Source organism: Chinchilla lanigera, unplaced genomic scaffold, assembly GCF_000276665.1.
Source record: "Chinchilla lanigera isolate Chin_1 unplaced genomic scaffold, ChiLan1.0 scaffold00020, whole genome shotgun sequence".
Classification (NCBI taxonomy): domain Eukaryota; kingdom Metazoa; phylum Chordata; class Mammalia; order Rodentia; family Chinchillidae; genus Chinchilla; species Chinchilla lanigera.
The window spans coordinates 4243070-4262567 of record NW_004955421.1 but is presented as its reverse complement, the minus strand read 5'-3'; the positions used below and the strand labels follow the sequence as shown (position 1 = coordinate 4262567).

Below are 19498 nucleotides of genomic sequence, written 5' to 3'. Positions count from 1 at the left end.
TCTGATGCATTTCACTCAACATTATACTTTCCAGATGCATTCACTTTCCTAAAAATGTTTCTAATTTGTCCTTCTTTATAGCTGAGTAGTAGTATGCCATTATCTATAGATACCACATTTTCTTTATCCAGTCATCTGCTAATGGGTATACAACTGCTTCCAGGATTTCGCTATTATGAATTGTGCTGTTATAAACACTGATACACATGTACCACTATAGTAAACTTATTGGAGAAGCTACCAAGTAGGGGGGTAGCTGGGTCATATGAAATTTCTAATTTTAGTTCTTTGAGCAATCATCATACTGATTTTCCTAATGGTTGTACTACTTTGAATTCCCACTAACAATGTAGGATGGCTTTCTCACCACAGCCACACCAGCATTATTATTTTTTTATTTCTTGATGATTGCCATTTTTACTGAGTAAGATGGAATCTTAGTATTATTTTAATTTGTATCTCTCTAACAGTCAGGGATGTTGACTATGTTTTATATATTTGCTGGCCATTTGTACTTCATCCTCTCAGAAGTATCTGTCATTTCACTTGCTTATTTCTTAACTGGGTCTTTAATTTTAGGTAGTCTAATTTTTAAAAAATTATTTTTATATTTTAGATGTTAGTCCTCTGAGAAGTAGCTGACAAAATTTTTTTCCCATTCTGTAGGTTGTCTCTTCACTGTATGAATTAATTCTTTTGCTGTTTTGGCCCCTCTGTCAAAGATCAAATAGCTGAATAAGCCTGAGATTGTATCTGTACGCATTGACGCACGTGTCTGGTTTTGTGCTATTACCATGCTATTTTTATCTCTCTAGCATTGTAATGTAGCTGCTGAATGATCTTCTTGATGATTTTCTGCATAGCTTACCCATATGCTGAAGATTTTTGTGTACATTAAAGAGATACTGGCCCGTAGTTTCCTTTTTTGTTTGGACCCTTGTCTGGTTTTGGTAATGCTACCTTTTAGGAATGACTGAGAGTCATTCCCTTCACTTTTCCTTTTTATTTCATTAAAAAGTTTCAAAAGTATTGGCATTAACACTTCCTTAAAGTTCTTATAGAATTCAGCAGTGAGTCCACTAGGATCAGGGCTTTGCATCATTGGTGGGTCTTTTCATTTCTGTTTCAGTTTCATTTACTTTTACTGGATTATTCAAATAATTTTACATCTTCTTGGCTCAGCTTTGGTAATTCATATGTGTGTAGGAATCCATTTCTTCAGAATGCTCCAATTCATTGGTGTACAAGTTTGCAAAGTAGTTACTAATAATCTGGATTTTGGCAGTGTCTACTGTAATTTCACCTTTTCATTTCCAGTTAAGTTCATTTGGATCTTTTTTTTTCCTTTTTGGTAAGATTGCCTAAGGTTTAGTCTTTTGTTTATTCTAAGAACCATCTCTTAAGAGTCATCCTTTGTATTGTTTTGTCTCCATTTCTTTGATTTCTGTTCTGATCTTTGTAATTTCTTTCCTTGCACTAGCTTTGGATTTAGGTTGTTGTTTTTGTAGGACTTTGAGGTGCATTATTATTTGGGCCCACTGGTTTTTGGTTTTTGTTGTTGTTGTTGTTGTTGTTTTGTTTTTTGAGACAGGATCTAGCTATATAGTTCAGACTGCCCTGGACTCACTGTGTAGCCCAGGCTGGCCTGAACTTATGGTGATCCTCCTGCCTCAGCCTCATGAATGCTGGAATTACAGGCATGTGCCACCACTCCTAGCTCATTCAGTTTTTCTGATGCAGGCATTTGTCTATAAACTTCCTTCTTAGGACTGCTTTGTGTTCCATAAGTTCATATGTGTTGTGTTAACATTATTGTTAAACCCAGGAACTGTCTTATTTCTTCTTTGATTTATTCTGTGATATGATATGGTGATTATTCCAGTTCATTCTCCATCCATTTGCATAATTCCTGTGGTTTGTTTTGCCATTGATTTATAGTGTCATTGTGCTACGATCTGATAATATGCATGGTATAATTTCCATTCTTTACCATTTACTTAAGCCTGATTCATGGGCTAGGATGTGGTCTATTTTGGAGAAAGTTCCATGTGTTGCTGAAAAGAATGTGTATTATGATATTGAGTGGAACACACAGATATCTATTAAGTCCATTTGTTTGAGGGTTTGGTTCAACTTATATTTTTGTTGATTTTTTTGTATTTTGTCTAGTTGATCTATTTGTGATAGTGGTGTTATATTGAGGTCTGTCTGATCTTTATGTCCAGTAGTGCCTGTTTTTATGTGGATGTGCCAATGTTCAGTGCATATATAATTGTTCTCTTCCTGTTGAATTGTTTCCCTTAACTGATATATAATGATTTTCTTTGCTACTTCTATTTTTTTTTTCTCGGTTTTTCTCCGGTACCAGGAACCAAACTCACGACCTTGCGCTTGCCAGGCAGGCGCTTTGCTGCTGAGCTAAATCCCCAGCCCCTTCTTTGCTACTTCTAAATCAGTTTTGGTTTACTCTTTGAAAATAGGATAGCTACTGCTGCTTGTTTCTGGATTCCCATCACATGGAATATGGTTTTCTATCCTTTAATTTTTAACCCATAATTTATTTTTGAGTTAAATCTTTCTTGTGTACAGCATATTATTGGGATTTGTTTCTTGATCCATTCTGCCAATCTGTGTCTTTTGACTGAGAAATTGAGACCATTCACATTGACAGGTATTATTGAAAGGTACTGAGCTATTCCTATCACTGTATTACTTTCCTGTTGTTAATTCCTTTTGTTCCCTTTCTACTTTTAACTGCTCACTCTACCTGGTGTATTCATTCTCTTGGATTTTTTTAAGGGGGGGACACTACATTAGAAGTTGTTTTCTTTTAGACTTTGAAACACTGCCAGGTGTGGTGGCACACACCTATAATCCCAGCACTCGGGAGGCTGAGACAGGAGGATCATTGTGAATTCGAGACCAGCCTGGGCTATAAAGTGAGCTCAAGGCCAGCTTGAACTGCATAGGAAGACCCTGTCTCAAAAAAAGGCAAAAAAAAAAAAAAAAGAAAGAAAGAAAGAAAGAAAGAAAGAAAGAAAGAAAGAAAGAAAGAAAGAAAGAAAGAAAAAAAGAAACACCTCACTCCAAGCTATCCGGGCTTTTTAAGTTTTGTGTTGAGAAATCTGCTGTAATTCTTTTGGATTTTCTAAGTGATTTGTTGCTTTTCTCTAACAGCCTTTAAACTTCTGTTCTTGTATAAAGACTTCTGGGATTTCCACTGTTGTATTACACAGAAGTTATTTTCTGATTGTGGTATTTGGAGTTCTACATGCCTCATTCATCATATGTTAAATTCTTTTTCCATATTTGGAAAGTTTATGCTATTATTTCAATAAACAGGTTTTCATATGCCATATGTGCTGTCTTTTGATTCTTCACTAATTCCACTTAATCTTAGTTTTATTGGGTCATCCAGCAGCTGTTCAATTCATTTTTCATGTTCTCTTGTTTTCAAGGTATCTCTCAATAAATGGTCACTGACAACAGCCATCTTTTGGTTCTGACACTCTTTAGCCACAGTGGGCACTTTTGCTGCCCACATTTTCAAAAAAAAAATTAATCTCCTGAATTTCTATTTGGTATTTGTTTCATAGACTCTATTTTCTCTACTGGAGGTTATTGTATGGTTGTGTTTAGCTCAGTTAGCTTTTTATTAATATCTTCTGCAGACTCACTGATCATTTTATTAGGTACATTATCACCAAGCACATTATTGATGTTTTTTAATCTCCTGTGATATCCCCTCAAATAATCCAGGTGCATGGCTTCGAATTTCCTCTCTCTCAATGCCCAATGGATCAGTTTTGAGGATGTTGAGAATTTTTGGTGACATTTTGTTGTCCTGTCTTCTCATGTTTCTATTTTTGTTTGGTTTTTGTGCAGAGGTTTGTGGGCTGATTATAGTGAAAGACTTTGTTGCTAGTATGAAGACCTCTTTAATAGTATCTGCTTTTCAGTGAAGCACTCTGGACACAACTAACTATAGGCCTTTGTTTCTATGCCAGAATCCCATCATGACCATTTTTTTCAGAAGGGAGGCTACAGTCTATTTGGGTCAGTACCCACTTCCCTGGGAATGGGCCACAGTATTGTTGATGACACCAAGGCAATCTAGGTATTGGCATACAAGGAAAATCAGTTGATAGCAATAGCTATGTCACCTTGGCTATTGTAATAAAATCAGCAACAATAATAGCATCAAACTGGATATTGATATATCCTAAGAACCAATAAAGTACTAGCTTTAGCTACAGAAAAGAGATCTATAATTATAAACACTAAGACAAACCAAATATTGATCTATTGTAAATATCTACTGAATGGAACTTTACCTCATTAACAACAGAACAGTATTCAATAGTAATAGCATGGAGTTAACCATCTGAAGATTCATAAAGCTTAATGTTTATACTAGTAAAGATAGAGGAAGGTAGCGAACCAGAGAATGAGAAATGTAAAATTTGAAATACTGATCAATGGAAGCTGAGGAGGAGAAAAAAGTAAGATAGAGGATCCTACCAAAGTGTAAAAGGAAAGAGTATTAGACAACTGTAATAGAAAAGAATGAACAAGAAAAAGAAAAAAGCAAAATAAGAAAAAGTTTAAAAAGTTAAAAGGAGATAGAGTGAGAGTAAGAGTGAGAGCGAGACAGCAAGAGAGCAAGAGCAAGAGAGAGAGAGAGAGAGAGAGAGAGAGAGAGAGAGAGAGAGAGAGAGAGAGAAATAACCCCCCAAAAAAAATCAGGAAAAAAGGAGAAGAAAAACTGAGTCAATAAAAAATTCCTGTTTTTGAATGAGTGGTCTCTTTCCAAAATCTACAATCTTGGAATCCAGCATGTCACACTTTTCTCCACCTCGCTTTACAACCTATGGGTTTGCGAAGCTCTCCCTGTTCCAGGGGTCCCTCTGTCCACACAGTACACTCCAGACTATGGCAACCTTGCAAGGCATGTCTTTGCTCACAGTGGTAGATGGCAAAAGCAATCAGCCTTATGGCCTCTGCTTGATGTAGGCCACAGGGCAGGGTTCAAGCAGATTGCTGGACTTAATGTCAACACTTCCAGAGCCAGCCCATTCTGAAAACCACTCACTGGGCCTGTTTTCTCACTATGAAGGGCAAGACTTGCGACCTTCAAGGCAAGAGCTTGAACTTCTCAAGGGATCTATGTCTAGCCTGCACCCTTCTATGGTCATCTCCTGTGGCTGTCTCTCACCCCATTACTGTGGGAGGGTACCACAGGAAAACTGAAGTGACATGGTTCTGTGGCTTGGTCTTTACCTTTCCTCAAAATGGAGCCTGATTGAACACTTGGTGGTGAGAATATGATGGGTGCTGCTCTGGGTTTCTGCTCCAACTCGAGCCTGCTGTGATGAGTCACTGTCAGAGTAAAACTTCACGCTATTTTTGTAGTTTTCGATAGCGATGGGCTTTTCTTGGGGCTAGTACTACTGACCAGGGCCCTTATTTTTCCCTGAGGGAACCAACTCCCTGGGACTTTCCTTCTTTCTCAAGGCACTGACTTCATCCACAGTCATGTTTCTCTCCCAAAACATTGGCCTCATTCTGTCAGTTGGTGTCTCTGCTTAAAAAAGAAAAAAAAGTAAAGTTTACCTTTCATGATCGTTTTGACTTTGGGGAAGAGCCAAAAGTCACACTGTGCCAGGTCTGATAAATGAGGTGTGTGAAACATGCCTGCCCTTCCTTTGGATGACACTTAGCAGCAGTGTTTACTGTATCTTTGCTAATACCTCACAAAGACTTATGGAACTATTCAAAGCAAGGGGGTTTGGGGAGATATTAATAGAAATATGTCTTTTCCTGTAATAAATTTAAAGTCACCATATATTTTGATCACATAGAGTACTGCCTCAGAACCTTCACCATACATTAGTTATGGAACAATAGGGGAAATGGCAAACCTGACAGAGTAATTTAAAATGTTCCCATTTATTTGGCAGCAAAGGCTGCTACGGGAACAACAGGATGGGTCTGGACTGTTTTTTCAAGTACTTTCATACTATAGAGAGCATAATCATCATAGAGCACTTAATGACAGTGATCATCCAGAAGCTAAGTGTTCCATGGTACAGAAATAGCACACCAATGGAATAAAACATTATGCAACTTGTTATGGATTATGGTTTCAGCTGGGAAGGACTGCACTGGTTGTTGGACTCCAGATGATGGGTGTTATGGCTTGGCACAAAGTTTGTCTGCATTTTGCTCATGTCCAGAGACTTTGCCTAAAACTGAGATTAAGGGCAGTAGGCTAATTAATCTGGCAGAAGAAATTTCAAGGCAGTTGAATGTGGAGGCAGTGGGATGGCTATTGTTGGAGGCTTTCAGCCAAATTTATATTACAAATCAAGAGCAAAGAGCCCAGCTGGATGATTTAAAATGTGTTTGGCCAGAAAGGAAGTTCCAATAAAGCTGTGGATTGCAAAGACAAAGCTGAGGAGATCTCTATTACTGAGAAGGAACAGAATAGAAAAGATGGCCTGGGGACATCACAACAAGCAGCAAGTCTCCACCCTTTGCAGCCTCAAACTTTGCTTTGAGAAGAAAGCCGCAGAGCACCACGCTCCAGAATGGCAGCGACAGCCACACCAGGTTCCAGAATGGCAGTGGCATAGAAAATTTGTTCCTCAAAATTGGATTCAGAGTGCCCAGCAATCCAGGTACTCAACCCCTATGGCCAAGAGAGGGGAAAACTTAGCTACTGCTCCAGGTGGCAGCAGACCTTGGCATTATCCACGTGGCACTGGTTTTAGGTGCTTACAGAATGCAAAAGTTCTGAGGTTAAGAAGGCTTCCACCTAGATTTCAAAAGGCTTGGAAGGCCAGGCAGTGTGCCCCTGAGAAGGCAATGTGTGAAGCTTTGAGTGAGAAGACTAAAGTGCAGTGGAGACCTCAGAAGGTTGGAAAAGCCAGGAATGTGGTTCATCTAAGGAAAGCTGCAAGGAGTGAGCAAAGTGGGCCTATGAGAGAAGCTGTGGGAGCTGTAAACACCAGAAGTGCCATAGGGATGGAGTCATGTAAGCCCTTTGGAGCTCACAATTTGCCAGAGATCGTTTCAGATGTTGAATATGGAACCACAGGACTTAAGTGTTTGCCCTACTGGATGTTGGACTTGCTTTGGTCCTAATGCTTTGCATTCCTGTTTGTACCTTTTGGAATGGTAATGTTTATCTTGTACTATTGACTGTTGGAAGTATTCCCCCCCCCCCCTCTGGTACCGGGAACTGAACTCACAACCTTGCGCTTTGCCAGGCAGGCGCTTTGCCAGGCAGGCGCTTTGCCGCTGAGCTAAATCCCCAGCCCCTGTTGGAAGTATTTAACTTTTGATTTGTACAGGGGCTCACAGCTAAGAGTTTGCCTTACATCTTGGAAGAGACTTGGGACTTGGACTTTTCCGCAATGCTGAAACTGTTAGGACTTTGGCAACTCTTAGAGATGGACTACACTGTCTGTTGCATAAAGGGATGTACAGGAGTCTTTAGGGGGCCAAGGGTGGAATGCTATGGTTTGTGTCTGAATATCCCCCCAAAGCCTCATGCAGTCAAGGTTATGTTGCTACACCTGCCCTGAGGTGGGTAGTTTGCACAAATGTAAGGGAAAGAGGCTGCTGCTGCTGCTCTTGTTGCTTTTGCTATCTTCTGCTGCCATGATCTGTTGCCCTCTGCCATGTGCCACTCTGCCTTGGAACCAGCCGAGTATGGACTGAGAACTCCATGACTGTAAGCTGAATAAACCTTTCCTTCCTTAATTTTGGGCATTGGGTATTTTGTCTCAGCAAGGAGAGAAAAGTAACTAAGACACAACCAAAGACAGTTTTAAAGAAGATATGAATTTTAATATACATGTATACATACACACTATTCTTCCACTCACACATAGCCTATTCACCCACCCATCTGTTCAAATATTAGAAAAATATTCTTATGACTGAATGTACCAAAGCCTATAACAATGATTTAATAAGGCATCCCGGAGAATTTTTTAAAAAAAATTTATGATATCCAATTTTCTAAAAATTTTAATGTAGAAATTTCATCTACAAGGAGCCTTAATTTCTTTCAGAATCAGAAGAATAAGGGGTTTTTTTCCCCTTATGTTTTTTTTCCAAGATAAAACAAGTATTTTAGCCAACAGCCTCTGGGTCCTGGTTTGCTGCCAAGGATGAGGGAGCTACAACTAAGCAGGGAAAAGGCATGAGTGCCCTTACAGCCTATATGTGCTCCTCTTTCCTACAATCCTTAAGACTAAATGATTTTTGGGGCTGGGGATTTAGCTCAGCAGCAAAAGCGCCTGCCTGGCAAGCGCAAGGTGGTGAGTTCGGTTCCCGGTACCGGAGGAAAAAAAAAAAAAAGACTAAATGATTTTTGAAAGAAGAAAAAAAGCTCACATATATATATCAGAAAATCAGAAAATGTTCTTCTCCTTTAACTAGGAATGTCTAAGCCAACAATAGTCAATAACGATGACATTCTCAAATGATACTCATATGCACCTGATGAGAACACAGTAAGTTCCAGTGAAATTTTCGCCAGAATGTTTGCTAAAGTGACATACTATTAGCACCTAACACTGCTTAAAGTGCAATGCTTTTTTCTTGGCAGTGTATTTACTGTATCGATATCCTGGAAACAGCCTTAGTTCAGAGTCCATCTCGGGATTTAAATACATTGAGATCGTAACATTTTTTCTGTCACCGAGGGCTAATCCTCAGCCATCACAGAGTATTGGAATAGATGACAGAAGTACCCAGAACAAACTTGTAACTACTTTTGGGAAGAGCCTGGCATTTCCTAGATATCAATGAAGGAACACAGTTACCAGAGACCTTCAGGAAAAATTCTTCCAGATGGGCCTATGGTGCTGACACTGAGCACAATGTCCCCCTCTACCCTTCTCACTGGAATGAACAGGTAATACCGAGACAATGTCATCACTATTCTTCATTAAGGTAATGTGAGCTTCCTGCACTCTTCAGAAAGAGCAGTTACAGATTGGCACTGAAGAAAAATAAGCAACTCCTATATATTGATTCTCACTCCTCCTGACGCCAGGTTTAAAATGCAATTTGTTTCCTTTCTTGGTGGTTGGCAAACAATAGCACATAAGGAAAAATGTAGCCTGCCATCTGCTTTAATCAATAAAGTTTCACTGGAACCTAGCTATAGTTATTCATTATACAGCTCATTCATGTCTACATTATCTATGGCTGGTTCTGCACTAGAATGAGAGGTGAGGTTGCAACACCAAGTATATGGCCTATAACAACAAAAATAGTTAACATTTGGCACTGCATAGAAAAAGTTTGCTGATCATTGTTGATCTTTTGATATAGTTGTCTCCATATATGGATTAAGGAGAAATTGCTGGAAATTACATATGGATTTCACTGAGAAGCCACCACTTCTACCCTAGGAAAAAGATATAAAAAGGGTCAAGTCATATCTGTTGTCAGAAACCCTTCAAAGGGGCAAAATTTTGCCAATTCAAAAAACTATAATTTTTAGAAAAAGACCCTTTCTTCTTACAATAATAATAAAGGAGTCAGCTGTGGGGTATGGGTAAACCCCTTACACACCTCCTCCCCAGAACTCTTCACTCTATCACAATATAAGACGAACCACCAGAGCTAGGGTAAAGACTGGCTGGATAAATGAGATTCCACCTTGGGGCACAGGTTAAGTATCTAAATACTATATACTGAGTTTTTCAGAATATGAAGGCTGTGTGAAACCCTTTGAGTACTCCGATATTTTGTGTCCAGAAATTTCTCGTTTTAAAAGGATCAAAGCAGTTGGACACGGCAGCGCATTCCTGTAATCCTAGCACTCTGGGACACTGAGGCAGGAAGATTACAAATTTAAGCCCAGTGTGGGCAATTTAGTGAGACCCTGTGTCTTGGTTACTTTCTTGTTGTTGGGACAAAATACCTGATACAAAAAGTTAAAGGGAGTTCATTTCATCTCACAGTTTGTGGACGTTTCAGTCCACAGGTGGCTGGTTCCAAAGCAGGGCAGCATGGCAGCGGGAAGCAGCAAGACTCGCTCCTTCTTTCCCTTTTCATTTCATCCAGTCTATAAACCTATTAGTTAACGCCACCCACACCAGACCCAGGGTGCGTCTTTTAGTAAATTCATTTTCTATACCCAGAAACATGCTAAACCAATCAGTGAACTAATCCAACACACCCTCGATGCAGCCACTCCCAAAAACTTCTCCTATGAGCACACGAGGCTCTGTGGGGGCATCCAGATATTAGCCATAACACCGTCACAAAATAAAAAAGACTCAGTACAAAAGTCCTGAGTTCAGTTCTCAGAACTAAAACAAAAAACAAAAGAAGTATGTTTTCTCCAGAAAAAGGAGGTATTCCCCAATTGGCAGAATCCTAAAATGGACACCACAGATTATTTCTTGTTTCCATACTCTAACTTGGTAATATTAATTTTGAACACAAAAAATATTTCTAAATGCTCAGCATTTAGCTACCTGACATTTCCTCACTGTACCCTCCCCTAACATAGATCATGGAATTCTTAACAAATTTGACACAGATTTCAACCTAGAAAGAAGCATGAAGAAATTTTATATAGTAAATAAACTTTATTTATCTGCTTTAAAGATGACATTGCCAACAGTCACAGATTCGCATACAGTACAGTTTGTATTTACTATGTACAATTTACAGTAGTATTTTTTCCTCTGAAAAATATAAGTACAAAAGCTAAGTAAACAGTGAGGTACTGCCATTTGGGATTTATCATACGTCACAGCATAAAGAACTAGTCTTTAGCAAATACTCAAGAATCAATGTAATAGTCAATTAAATGCTGTAATTTATTAGAAAAATTCCACTGTTTCACCTCAAAATATATTGCACAGATCTTTGAAAAAAGAGAAAAAAATCACCCTAAAAATAAATAAGGCAAGCAGATCTTTAAAAAGAGGGACAACAAGAATGAAGGAAAGGAACATTAATTGAGCCCATGAATCAGGTTAAGTTATTCAAAATATCTTTCAAATGACATAAAATTCTTCCCAAAAGAAAACTGAAGAAAAAAGAAAAAACTATCACCATTTCTCCACTGATGAAATAAATCTATTGTAAAAGCAGTCTGCAATACAGCTATGGGCCACTGTCAGATCTTTCTTTGTCTCTGGCTGTATAAATGGCCCTAAATAACAGCTTCATTCTCGAAAGAATGGGCACACAAGGACAGTTTTCCAAGCAGCAGTTGCCCAATATTGCTCTCCCCATTTCTTCAAGATGAAGATCGAAGCCATGACTGGAAGAGAAAAAGGAAGTGAGGATGAAGAAAGAAAATACAAACATAAAAAGCCAAATTTCTAAGATCAACTTTTTAGATTCTTTTTTCAAATTAAAATAAAATTGCATTCTATGGTCTGAAGACTGCAGTAAACAAGCAGAACTACGGTGTTCTTAATATTAAACCCTAATGGAATCTTCTGGAAATTAAGGTTCTTGGAATGATTCAAACTAACTACAGTCAGCAACCCTGGGAAAAAGCTTTTTAAAGGGAAAGTTGGAGCTGCAACTTTTCACTGAGTACTGAATGCTAAACGGTCATACAGAAATCCAGAAGCAGCATGCTCATATGGAAGGCTCCCACAAAGAGACAGCTATTCAGACTGCATTAGTAGGGGAGAAAGCACTCATCCCACTTTCCCAAGGTATTCATTTTTCTACATATGGTAACTCTCCCAGCATAATCTGTATGGCAAAAGACATTCAGCATTTAAGTGTAAAAACCTCACCTAAAATTAATAAACTTAATTTTTAAAAAATGCTACAAGAAACAAAACAAAAAATCTACCTAAGAGACTGTCATATTAAAATGCTAAAAGCTAGCAGTCAGATCAAGTTTGAGGTTTAAAATCATAAAAATAGATTACCAAGTAAGATTAAGTAATAGAGACATACTTGCCATACATATTTAGTAGAAAGGAGGAAGTTTTAAAGTCTCCTCAATTTGTAAATGAACAATATGGTCCACTACTCATGATATACTCCTAAAAGCATTTTATTTATAAAAGTAGTTCAATAATAATGTTGGTTCTCGGAATGTAAAGAAAATATTTTTAAAAATCCATTATATTTAATAATTTCTTTGTCAATTTTTATTTTAAAGCCCTCACTTGAGCTGCTGAGAAAACAAAATTCATGAATTATTTGACACTGCTAGCACAATGTCACTGTCCTAAAAGATGAAAAGACTGGGAGAACTTTTCTAGTTTAAGAGATTAGAAAAACATGATAACTAGATAATGTATAACCTTTGGGGATCCTAGATTTTAAAAAAATTATGAAAGGCATTATTTGAAAAACTGGGAAAATATTTAGTATCATAAATTAGATAATAGTACTTCTTTTTTCTTTGAGATATTAGGGATTGAACCTAGGGTCTAGTGCATGCTAGCTAGTACTCATTCACTGAGCTAAACCCTTTGCCCTTGGTATTATTTCCTGTGTGTGATAATTATATTGCAGGTATGTAGAGAAATGTCCTTTTTCTTAAAAAAATATTTTAAAGTACTGGTTTATGTTTGGAATTGTCAAATGTGTGGAAGCACAATGTTTGCAAATAATTCCCAAATGTTACAAAGAGGGTGAAGATAGTGGTGTGTGTGTGTGTGTGTGTGTGTGTGTGTGTGTGTGGAGAGAGAGAGAAAAAGAGACAGAGAGAAAATTGACAAAATACTAATAATTGGTTAACCTAGGCATAGCGTATAAGGGGATTCATTATATGATTTTTTTTTCAAATCTTATGTCTAAAATGTTTCAAACTAAAAGATAAACAGACAATAAGCTAATCAATATAAAAGTTACACAGCATACATTTCCAGTGATAAATGAGAATATTTAACTTCAACAATATAAGTGTGATATAGTAGTTAAGATATTATATCAAAAGAAAGTATCAAGACAATGGATTAAATATGGGATTGCTTTAATTTTCATGTATTATAAAAATAACCTAATAGAATCTTGTACCACACTGCCAGCCATTATAGTATAGACAATGGAAACAGGATAATTCTAGATAAATCACACAGGCAGATTAAATGATATATATTAAAATCAGATTTGTAAGGATAGATGATTTTTAAAGCTAACAGCTTAAAAGAAGAAAAGATGTATCTCAGCATTCTAAACTTTTATACCATTAGCTGAAATCTGGCTTAATCTATAATCACAATCTTCAATTATTCAACTTGTGATTACTGCAAACTACAAGGTAAAGATATACCCTAAATGTTTACAAAGGTGCTAAATCAAGAATAATATGTAGGAGGGAAGGGGAGGGTTTAAATGGTAAAGGAATCAATTAAAACATTTTAAAATGCCTATATGTCACTGTAATAATGTGTTAAAACAGCTACATGAATTACAGGAGGGTATCCTTAGAACAAGTGTGTTATGTAGAACTGTATGATCCCAGCAAATAATAAAATACTTACTTTTAGTCAGTTTTATCAGTGTTCATTATTTTAAATTAGTCTTCACTTTAAGTCTTACAATATTTTTAATTCTTTTTGTTTGTTTGTTTTCCGGTACTGGGAATCGAACTCATGACCTTGCGCTTGCCAGGCAGGCGCTGTGCTGCTGACTAAATCCCCAGCCCCCAGTATTTTTAATTCTTGATTTTATGAAATATCACTTTAATCTAGAAAATTATTTTTTATTTTTCTCTCACAATACGTGTTTAATTTGTACATTGCTCATTCAAATTTATTTAAATGAATGTTCAGCCAGTCCTCTGTGTACTTGTATGCAATTTTTAAAAAAAAAGGTTTCTAGAGCCGGGTGTGGTGGCACATGCCTGTAATCCCAGCACTTGGGAGGCTGAGGCAGAGGGATCATTACAAGCTGAAGACCAGCCTTGGCTACAAAGTGAGTTCAAGACCACTCTGAATGGCATAGTGAGATCCTGCCTCAAAAAGACCAAAAAAAAAAAAAAAAAAAAAGGTTTCTATTAAAAAAAATGGAAAAAAGGTTTCTATGAAAGGATATTTGGTAATCACCTAATTTTTAATAGAATATTTATACAAAAACCTTCATTTGAAACCACTTACTGCACAAAAGAAAACTAGAAGCTGATTGCATGATTTTAGCAAATAATGGAAATCTAAAGATTATTTTGGGTGAATATTAATGTATATATTATTAATTATGTAAGGCAACAAAGAATAACATCAATCCATAGCATAATCATGTGTTCATTAAAAAAGAATTTCAGTGAAATGGTTAGTATCATGCAATACATTTAATTTTTGCACAAAAGACACAAGACATATTATTCTCCACTCACCACATGCTAACTAAGCACAGACTGATGGTTTACTCAGAAGATACCACTGCGAGGTGAAGTAAACTACAAGGCCAGGAAGAAAAAAAGCTTAATGGGTTAGTTTTAAGACTTAGTGTAGCAGATTACGTCTGTATGTAAAGCTTATTGGAGTAAACAGATGGTACTTAAAATTTTCTCAAATCTTCCCAAACCAAGGGTGTACAGTAAAAGTATAAAGAACATGTAATAACTTCTCTCTCTTTCTAAGTAAATACAATACTATACAGCTAGGCTTTTACCTGCAACTTTCATTTAAAAAATTTAAACAACATAATGAAAGGTATACTTCACACTTGAAGTACAAATTTTTAACTGCTAGATAAATTAGGGGGTGATTATTTGCATTATAAAAAGATTTCTTTCATAATTCCACTGAGGTACACATAACTTCAGTTTACCTTCAAAAGGTTTTGAAAACACATCAATAAATTTAAAATGCAATGTGTTGGCTTCTCATTCCTAAAATGTGTCAACTTCATCACTATTTATCAAGAAAAGTTTCAAAAATGACACAAATAAAACATCAATTTAAAGGAAACCAACCCCAAATATAGTTTTCACTGTACCGAACCTTCTTTAAAAGATTCTATGTCCTGTTTTATGACTCCCATAACTCAAATTCATTAACTAGCTTCATACCTGGCTTTAAAATGGCAGCTTCAAAAACAAAGCTTGTTTATTAAGCTGAGTCTATTCCTCAATAATGCAACCAAACTCCCAAGTATCATTCTAATTATCTTAATGTGAAGTTAGTAAAAGCAGCAAAATCAAAAGACAAACTAGAAAATAATATTCTGCAACACATAACACAATATGGTTAATATAGGAATATCTGCAGAAGTACGTAAAACATATGTATGGATATCCCCTCATCTGTCCTTTGAAGTTTTAAAAACCTGAAAACCACCTAAATAAATGGAATAAAGGGGTAACTGGTGAACTCAATTGTAAGATATCTATATAATCACTCAACCTATCATTAAAAAGAATGAGGCAGATCATTTCACAATGAAGTAGAATAATATGAGTGAAAAATAGCAAACTGCTGCATACTCTCATTTTTATAAACTAAAACTAATGATAAAGGAATAATCATAAATTTATAATTATAATTAATAGAGATGATACTGGCACATGGAAACAGTCTGGAGGTTAAAGATCTGAAGGACTCTGTATGCATTGTTTCTCAATTGTTTGCAATAGCAGTTACAGTGATCCCATATTACCTAACAATATTTCAATCAAAACCACTTCATGGCCAGGTATGGTGGTGCACATCTGTAAACCCAGCACTTGGGAGGCGGAAGCAGGACGACTGCCATGAGTTTGAGGCCAGGCTGGGCTACATAGTGAGTTTAAAAAAAAAAAACCAAACACCTTTCATGATAACAAACATGCACTTTTCATGTGTAGGGTTTATTACTGTGTCATTTTTATTTGAACATTTTCCAAATCCACCTTGCAGGCATCCTCTTGCAAGCACAAAAGTAAATCTCATGACAGAATGGAAAACTTTTGTACTTACAAATGCCCAAAAGTCCTGATCATTCTTAAACTCCAAAAAAAAGAAAATTAAGGCAAATTGTATAATACTATTCTACGGCAAGGACTAATCAAGAATAGACACAGAGCTCAGGTTGTGGCTCAGTGGTAGAGCATTTGCCTAGCACGTGGGAGGTCATGAGTTCCATTTTAAGAACCATGAAACAAAGAAACACACACACACACACACCATACACACCAAGGATCAGAGTGAAAGTAAAACATAAATAAAGTCACTATATCAACTATATGGAGAATGAAAACATTTTTTATTAAAGAAGAAAATTTTTCTTTCAATGAAATCATCAAGAAAACTGACACACAGGCTTATGTCATTAAGTTTTACTAACACTCTCAAGCTGACTTGCCTATAATTTCAGCACTCTGGGAAGCTGAGGCAGGACAACCACAAATTCCAGCCCAGCCCAGGCAACTTTGTGACTAGCAAGACCCTGTCTCAAAATTAAAAAAAAAAAAACCAAAACATTAAATAGGGACTGGAGATACAGTTCATTGTGAAGGCTCTAGGTTTAATCCCTAGTACCATCACCACCAAATCTCCTTGGACTGATAAAAAGATGACTCAATTTATGAATGTATTAAGTCATCTCATATTTTGAGATCTTTCTCACTTCATGCTCATCATAACTAATTTCATAAGCATCTATATTATTTTTGAAATTATACCATCTAGGCCTTTCTTTATATATGAATGAATATGTATGAATTTACCCTTTAAACTTAAAGATTCCACAGGTCAACAACCATGTCTTTTGTATCTTCAATTTTTCTATATTCCCCTTATCAACTAAAAGAGTAATTGATCATTAAGCAAAAGATAATGATGGATGAGGCTTTGTTTAAAGGAAATAAAAAAAAAAAGGACACTTTTTAGGCAGCTTAGCCTCTCATGAAAAATCATTGCAGGAAGGGTCAGCCACTATTCCATCCCTATTTAGAATGAATAACACTTAAAAAAAAAAAAAATGAATACCACTCTATTCAGGAACAGCGTCTAATGTTTTTTTTCGAAAATTTCTTGTTAAGCTTAAAATGAAACTTTCTCCAAGAGTTTTTTACATGGTTCACTATTTACGTTTATCAATTCAATTAGTTTTTAATCAAACTAAACCAACCTAAGACAGCCTGTACATAAGGAATGAAGAGCAATGCTTCTTATCACATTTGAAGAGCAATGATTTAGGATGAATGTATCGTATATAGAAAATTCTGATAAACTGTGGTCCAACAGTAAGAAGAGAGTTCGCTATACTTCAACATCGGGACAATAAAGAACAGAGAGGCTGTAGTATAAAAATAAGTAACTCAATAAAATCTCTTTTATATCACTTAAAAACATTTCTTTAAACCATAATAACAGAATCATGTTCCAAACAGTCTCAACTTCATTGGACATTATTTCCACAAAGATACAGCTATTTACTTAATGAAAGACAATTTCTACTTTGAATGACTACATGCTTATAGAATCAGATACCTGTTATAATTTAAAGCATTTTCTCTATTGATGAATGATATGCATTACAGTGATATACTTCCTTATCGAAATATTTATAACCAGGGAAGGTGATGCATGTCTCTATTTTAAGTTTGAGCCCACCCTGACAACTTAGTGAGACCCTCCCTGTTCAAGATAAAAAATAAAACAATGTGCTGGAGATGCAGCTCAATGACAGTGCACGCCTAGCATGCAGTGGGACTTGGGTCCAATCTCTAGTAATAGACAACACACACAAACGATTACTGGGACAAAGCCCAGGGATGCTAGAATCAACTTGGAAGAAGCTAACAAGAGATGGTCAGATTGTGCCTGGGGCACTGGGTCAGTACCTAGTGGGCCAACCCTCTCCCTGCAAAGAATGAGAATAAAGGAACTTCATACATGGCTAAATGTTGGAGGTATTCAGCCAACAATAGGAAAGTCTTCCAGCTAGGTTATTTCCAGATTTTGGTGGAGCTCTGTGGGTCAGAACCCAACATACCAGACTGAACAGATGACCACTAAAGAATAGGATATTTGGGCTAAGATAAGCAAGAATGTTCTTTAGGGAACTCTGATTGCCAGGATACACTGAGATGCTTTGGGAGTTACTGACTTAGTGCTTCTTACTATCCTGAACAGAGAATCCACCACTAAGGAGAAAGTATGGCTTGCTTTAGTGAGGTCAGAGAAAAGAAAAGCAGCATTGGGATCATGAAACAAGTGAAGAGATTAAAGGAAAGGTATGGAGGGCTCTGCAGGCCTCTATCAAGATGAGAAAGAAAGCAGAAAGAGAGAGCAAGGGTCGGAACACAAACTTCACAAGCTTCACACTTTGCCTATAATGGTGTATGTCTTACTGAATGACCAGACCAGAGCAAAAAGAAGTTAGGCATGAGAAATTTTGCATAATTGATGATGTATGTATGTATTGCATCAATCACAGCTAACTTCATATAAAGTTGTTTAAATACTTTAGTTGCTTCCTTACATTTTCCCTATAACATATCAAAAGACCAAAAATGTTTAAATTTTTTCACCCAGAATTAATGCATATGTGTAAATCAATTGAAATAGAACAAGGAATTGTAACCTATAAAACATCAAGATATATTTGGTTTAAAAAATTATTATACCATGCTGGTGATATAGCTCAGTGGTACAGCGCCTGCCTGACAAGTGCAAGGTCCTGAGTTCAACTCCCAGTATCAAAAATTTCTTTAAAAAAATTATTGTAACAGAACACCTGCCTTTTCTATCCTTTCCAAAAATAGCTCACATGGGTATCAACATCATACATGCTATTAAATAAGACTTCTTTTCCTTGAAGGCGTCCATTCACACTTGCCCTTGGTTAAACTTTCTTAATGTAACTAAATTCTCGCTTTTCAGGCTGTAGTAAAATAAAGATCTGAAAAATTTTAATTTCTTTTTACCAACTCAAAGTCATTATAAATGGAACATAAATAGATAACTTAATCTTCTATCTATAACCTACTTATAAAGCTTACCATTAGCCGCGCATCTTCTCTTTCCAAAATTTTCTGAGTCTGATCATCAGGGAACTTTAGTACAGTGGTTATAACTTTTGCCATGGTCTAGAAGAAAAAATGAGAGATGATCACTAATAAGCAGTGATATTGATGAAGTCTCAACCCATTCTGACATGTTCTGCTGGTGGGATTCTTTAGTGCTCTCAATGGAAGCCACGAACAAAGAAGTATGATGTGAAGGTATTAGTCAAGGAAATACTGTAACAGCCAAAACTAGAATTTCAATTTAAAAGGACTCCTCACAAGGTCTGGATTTATATTACTTTAAAATGCGTTTCCAATAGCATGAAGCTACATAAAGATCTAATGCTCTTGGCCCTTAGTCCTATTAAGATGGAACTTTATTACTCAATATTTTAAAAGTCTTTTCATTTGCAGAAATCTATAAGGTCATGTGTTGCCAAAATATATGCCTTAAACAGTCAGAATCAGATGCCCCCGCCCCGTTCAGCTTTAACTAAATCACATCATATATCTCATAAACACGGGCTACTGCATGAACATGAACATGCTTAG

General features: G+C 36.5%; 1 protein-coding gene across 4 annotated transcripts in view; it reads right to left on the bottom strand.

Annotated features, from left to right (window-relative positions):
* Positions 1-10599: 10599 nt before the first annotated feature.
* The window catches only part of Golga4 (golgin A4), a 121929-nt gene continuing 113030 nt past the window's right edge, over positions 10600-19498 (bottom strand). For 2 of the 4 annotated variants that reach the window (XM_005383706.2, XM_005383709.2), the window contains 3 exons: positions 18941-19027; positions 14348-14410; positions 10600-11302 (listed from right to left, as the gene is read on the bottom strand). In XM_005383706.2, the coding sequence (XP_005383763.1) occupies positions 14381-14410; positions 18941-19027 (117 nt within the window). In that variant the 3' untranslated portion in view covers positions 10600-11302; positions 14348-14380. The remainder of the gene's footprint in view (positions 11303-14347; positions 14411-18940; positions 19028-19498) is intronic. The other 2 variants (XM_005383707.2, XM_013513730.1) reach the window with 1 other exon arrangement.